Source organism: Triticum aestivum, chromosome 1B, assembly GCF_018294505.1.
Source record: "Triticum aestivum cultivar Chinese Spring chromosome 1B, IWGSC CS RefSeq v2.1, whole genome shotgun sequence".
Lineage (NCBI taxonomy): Eukaryota > Viridiplantae > Streptophyta > Magnoliopsida > Poales > Poaceae > Triticum > Triticum aestivum.
In genome coordinates, this window is record NC_057795.1 from 6,210,061 (window position 1) to 6,216,219 (window position 6,159).

Below are 6,159 nucleotides of genomic sequence, written 5' to 3' on the forward strand. Positions count from 1 at the left end.
GGGGTGTCTGTATTCAAGGGCTCTATGCGTTGCTTCCTCAATACTGCAAGTTTAATAAGCAAGTCTATGGTACCATCAAACTCTCTGCTGAAAGGTAGCATGGTCGTTTAGGTCATCCGTCTTTTTCCACTATTCATCAAATTCTTAGTAGAAATAAACTCCCAGTTGTTGGTGAGAGAAACTCAGAAACTATTTGTGATTCATGTCAAAAAGCAAAAAGTCATCAGCTACCATATCATGTTTCTACTAGTGTATCTACCAAGCCTTTACAACTCATTTTTCTGATGTATGGGGTCGTGCACCCACTTCGGTTGGTAGACACTCTTACTATGTAAGTTTCATTGATGATATTAGCAAGTATACTTGGATTTACCTTCTTAAAAAACGTTCAGATGTTTTTCATGTCTTTCACAATTTCCAAGCCCTTGTTGAATCCAAGTTTGATAGCAAAATCATTGCCATGCAATCTTATTGGGATGGGGAGTATGAGAAGCTGGATTATTTTTTTCAAAAGATAGGTATTTCTCAACATGTCCTGCCCCCACGCTCACCAACAAAACCATTCCGCAGAACGGAAGGATAGGCATATTGTTGAGGTAGGCGTAGCTCTCTTAGCTGCGGCCTCCGTGCCTTTGAAATTTTGGGATGAAGCGTTTCTCACGGCTGTTCATCTTATCAACATGTGGCCTAGTCACACTATTGCTAATGAAACCCCCACTAAACATCTTCTTCATATCACTCCTGATTATACCACCATTCGTGTTTTCGGATGTGAGTGTTGGCATAATCTTCGTCCCTACAATGCTCGCAAGCTCATGTTTCGCAATCTCAAGAATATGGAAATTATTGGGTGCACTAAGCTTCAATCCATATTCGGCAAGCATCAGGGCATGTCAGAGTTAGTCCAGGGGTCTTCTGGCAGTGAGGCAATCATGTCTGCAGCTGTATCAGAGTTGCCATCCTCACCTATGAATCACTTTTGTCCATGCCTAGAAGATATACAATTATCTAATTGTGGAAGCTTACCAGCGGTTCTAAATCTGCCTCCATCCTTGAAGATATTATATATTGATGGCTGCACTAGTATTCAAGTCCTATCATGTCAGCTGGGTGGGCTCCAGAAACCAGAAGCCACTACCTCCATAAGCAGAAGTCCTATCATGCCAGAGCCATTACCAGCACCAACAGCAACTGCAAAAGAGCATTTACTTCCTCCCCATCTCGAATCTCTAGAAATAATGCACTGTGTTGGCTTGTTGGGTGGGGCTCTCCATCTGCCTGCACCTCTCAAGAGACTGGACATTATTGGCAACAGTGGGTTGACATCGCTGGAGTGTCTATCAGGAGAGCACCCCCCTTCGCTGGAAGTCCTTCATCTTGAAAACTGCAGTACCCTGGCATTCCTGCCGAATGAGCCCCAAGTATACACTTCTCTCTTCTTTCTTCGTATTACAGGCTGCCCTGCTATAAAGAAGCTCCCTAGATGCCTGCAGCAGCAGCAACTGGGCAGCCTCAGATACAAACGACTAGATGCCCGTTATGAAGGTATGCTTGCAGCACGTCCTTCTATCTTTGCCACATTTAATAAACAGATGCAGTCAACCATTCCATTAAATCTACCACGCCAGCATGTCTGTACAAGTTTGTTCTCCATTATTTTACTTTCGTATGATATAAATTTTTATGTTACATTAGTTTGTACGTGTTTGTTCTGATGCCATTTGCGATATGTGCAGTGATGGCACTTAAACCGAAGACATGGAAGGAGATACCAAGGCTAGTCCGTGAGCGGAGGGAGGCTGCTCGGGAAGCCAGGGAACTCGATCAAGCCATGCAGGAGTAAACAGGAAGACATGGAAGGAGATGGCAAGGCTAGTTCGAGAAGCCAAGAAACTCCGGCAGCCCATGCAGGAGTAAACAAGGCAGCAAGGGCATTGATTTTGATTGCTCTGAACAAATGTACAAGTCGTGATTGGCATCTATCTGTTGTGCTTTGGCCTCTACCTAGTTCAGACATGTGTGTCTGTGAGCTATCTATGTATCTATCTGTTTTTTGCTTTGCTTAGTTAACTGACAAAACACTAGCCTTTAACTTGTTCAGTAAAGTTTTTCAACTCTGGCTTTGTCTGTCGATTTTCTTGCTCTGCTCTGCTATGTCTGATTGCTTCTACAACTGAACAGTGCCGCAGTCGCTCTTGGTCGACAACTGTCGGGGCGACTACTGCTTGGCGTCGAGTCGAGCATCTCTGAATCAACATCCTAGGCTGAGACCATCTCATCTTGATCTGGTTTGCTGCTGCCTGCTGGCCCTTGGGGTGGTTGTTGTATCTGAACACTGTAGCTTCTTGCACCATACAATCTTTTGTCCACCAAAAGACTGGGCAGTGGACCAAGATGATATTTTTTTACCCCAACGTTTATGCCTAACAACATATACAAGGTTCCATAATTTTTTATCAACCACTCAGACATGGATTTTACCAATAACCAGCAAAGCAGCAGCAGCAGCAGCAGCAGCATCATCAGGAGATTTTTATTGATCCCGCAAAAAACATGCCGCAGCAGAAGCTAAATCACATTAATTTGCACCCGCGATTCATGTTTCATTTTGCAGCACAATGTACTTATGTGACACGGAAGAATGAACATACAACTGTGTTTCAAACTCATCCCAAACAAACGGGCTAAAATCCAAGGAACCCTGCAAATTTTGCAGCACAATTCATGTTTCATTTTGTAGTATGCAATTAACATGGAGCCACACCCTAAATTCAAGGAAACTCATGGCATCACCAGAATTAATCTACAGCTGATGGTTTTTCAGGTCTCACCAAACAAAAATCCAGGCAGGTTATTCGATCAATCAATCCCGACAGAAGAAAAATCGTGTGGTCGACACTTGGCTCACTCGCTCCGACTCGCAACCCCTCCTCCAGCGCTACTGCCTACTGAGCAGCTCCCATGGCGCCACCGCTCCGCCTCGCCATGCGAACGCACGCCTCGAACCTCTTGACCGCCTCGGCACACTTGAGCGGGTCCTGTACGTTGCTCCTGTAGCACTCGGCGCAGCCGGCCCTCTCGTCGGTGCACGGAGAGGGGTTCTGGTAGGGCAGCTTGAACTCCTTGTCATGCAGCTCCTTGGCCCTCTTGGTGAGCTCCTCGCGCATCGTCGCCTCCTTCTTCTGCAGCTTTTCCAGCACCTTCTCGCTCTCCGCCACCACGGTGCGTATGGCTTCCACCTCCTGGATTGCAGGAGACTGTGGTGGAGGAGCGGGGGTCACTGGTAGGTACATGGGTGGCGGAAAAGGCAAAACAGGAGCAGGGCTGCTCTTGGGTTCACTTGGAAGTTCCCTGCCATTGTCCTGAGGCTGCTCTGGTTGCTCCACCACCTTCTTCGGCTTGGGTTTCCTGGTCCTCCTTTTCACCTGCTTCTCGTCATCGCGCGCGAGCTGCTCGATCAAGCTGGTGCTTATCCGGATTGTGTAGTCACCCATGGCAGACGAGAATCCTGAAACAGCATCACAATCAAAAGTCAGGGATTAACAGCAAGATTTAAGGAGGTTAATTCAAGCAAACAAAGCTCCCAAGCATGTTAAACAGAATGAATTGCTGGGCCCTATATTGAATGAATGGTGTGCATTAACAACATAATCGCAGAAATCTTGAACACGCAAGCATGCCTGTTAAACAACAGAATGAATATCTGGGCTTGACACTGAATTCTACAGTAAAAACATGAGGGCAGGGCATCCACAGTTGTAGAATACTTTCCAATTAAAAGGTCAAGGATCTATTAGCATGGTTACCATTTCATTTGTCAAATATCCTAATAAAGCATAAAGAAACATGTACAAAGTAAAACAAAAAACAAAAACCTGATGTTTTGCAACATTCTAGAAACAGTAGAGCTCCTGGCTGCTATAACAGAAAGCAAATACTAGCCCATACTTATTGAGGGGTGGATGGATTTTTAATTGGAGGTGAATGGAGATCTGGAGTTCCATCAGTAATAAACTGGATGGATGAATGGATTGGAGATGAAGAAAGATCTGGATGAATTTCAAAAGAAATTTTCTTGGCCGCCCCCTCTGGTAATTTTGGGTGAGGGTTCAACCTACCTAGCCGGCTAGATCACAAACTGTTGAGGTGCATCTGATTAAGTCATATTTTATTCAAGTATTTTCCAAATAATCCCACTCAAATTATGGGGGTAACATTCTTTAATCAAACAGTAGCATATCCTCAACAACATAATCGCACAACCAGTTCAAAAATTGAAGGCCTCATGAAAGAATGTTAAATAACATAACAGAATGAATATCTGGGCTCTAAACTGATTTCTACATTGACAACATGAGGGCATCCACAGTTGCAGAGTACTTTTCAGTTAAAAGATCAGGGATCTACTAGGATCACCATTTTTTCTTTCAACCTTTTACATCATAAAGACATGAAGTGAACATGTACAAAGTATGAAATAAAAACTGGATGCTCTGCAACATTCAAGAAACAGCTGTTCTACTGGCTGCTATTACAGAAGCAAATACTAGCCCATGCTGATTCAGGGGTGGGGTGGATTTAAAATCGGAAAAGAAACTGACTTGTTTTAGTAATTAATTACAGTACACCGTGGAAGGGAAAGGCAGCAAACGTAACCCTCGGTGACAGACTGAATGGATAAATGGATACGAGATGAAGAAGGATCTGGATGAGTTTCCACAGCAATGTATCTCCACACACAGGGATGTTAATGGCAGCTAGATGACATTGATGCCTGGGGAGAAGGGATACCAGATTTGGCCAACGGTGGAGAATATGTCCAGAACGTATCGATCTCCCTCTTTCCGTTGTTGGCTTTGTTGTCCATGCCCCTGTAATTGCGCGGAAGGGTTCTCTATCTAAGGATTGAAGACGGCCTAAACTGCTGGGAGGTGCAAATCCAGAGTCAACTGATTTCCTCATATCTTAGTTAGGTATTTTCTTAACAATGCTCTCAACATACGGAGTAACGTCGTTAACCAAACAGACTAACAAATCTTCCTAAAATTCCTCCAGGTGCGACTTGTTTGCACAACAGTTGTTAACACTATTTAGACACATTATTTATCCATGGAACTCTATAGATTACAGATACACAAACATCACATAGCCAGTGTAACCAGGTGGATAATTTGGTTACTAATCATGTGCATCAGGGTGAGCAAACTATTTGCCCTTGCACCTCTACGGAGTTTATTACAGGTAAACAAACACAAAGTCCTATATAATACAGTCGGATGGACAATCTGGACTCTGCTCATGTATTAGAGTCTAGCACATAGGTGTACAGAAACCGACAAGCACGCATCTGAACACAGGAAAATTAAGCCATCTCGCTACAGCATGCGTATGAAATAAAAGATGAAGTGCATAAATAAACTGATGACAACTCCAAGCTGGGAGATAGCCAGACGGAGGCCGAAACATTGGCCATAACAGAGCCGGAAACGAAGCCGTTGGCGTTGGGTATCACCGATCCGGCAAATAAGCGCGCAATGTATGCATGTAGCATGACGGATCGATTAGGAACAGCACCTGCAGCCCAATCTGGGCAATAATCTGCCTGGCCTATTTCATGCAGCTAGACCTCGAGGGGCTAACGCATCATCGATTTATCTGCATCATCCCTGAGGCTCCAGTAATCCCCCAATTTGGTCCCCGAATCGATCCCCAAATCCCTAGAGTTCGTGGCGGAACACATGGGCGCCCAATGGAGGGCCATGGCGGCGGCCTTACCTACTGCCTACGCACGCTACCGGCGGGGGGCGAGGCCGGGCTCGGACGGGGGAGATCCGGGCTGGCCGCCCCTCTCCACCGGAGCACCGGCGAGCGGACAGATGGCATGTCACCGTGCTCCAATCCACCGCCCAGCCAGAATCCAACGCTCCACAGCTTCCCAAAGCAAAAACATCCAGACTTCACAGTTTTCAGCTCAGACGCTCTGAAACTTCACAGTTTTGAACTTTATACATAACTAGCAAATATGTCCGTGCGTTGCAACGGGAGAAAACAGCCCTCACACTCCCTTACCCGCTCGTCCGTTGCAACGGGAGAAAACAGCCCTCGCATGCCCTTACCCATTGAGCATGACTAAAGGCCTCACCCTCGTGCCCATAACAT

The 6,159-nt window shown here is 45.5% G+C and overlaps 1 protein-coding gene across 2 annotated transcripts; it reads right to left on the bottom strand.

Moving 5' to 3' along the window:
• Positions 1–2,680: 2,680 nt before the first annotated feature.
• LOC123083620 (translation initiation factor IF-2) lies at positions 2,681–5,935 on the bottom strand. Of its 2 annotated transcripts, none has more exons than XM_044505617.1 (2): positions 5,575–5,935; positions 2,681–3,508 (listed from the first exon to the last, which is right to left on the bottom strand). In XM_044505617.1, the coding sequence occupies exon 2, from the start codon at positions 3,492–3,494 to the stop codon at positions 2,946–2,948; it is 549 nt and encodes a 182-aa protein (XP_044361552.1). In that variant the 5' UTR covers positions 3,495–3,508; positions 5,575–5,935; the 3' UTR covers positions 2,681–2,945. The 2 variants fall into 2 exon arrangements, with proteins under 2 accessions (XP_044361552.1, XP_044361546.1); XM_044505611.1 differs by having other exon boundaries at positions 2,682–3,508; positions 5,776–5,934.
• Positions 5,936–6,159: the final 224 nt, after the last annotated feature.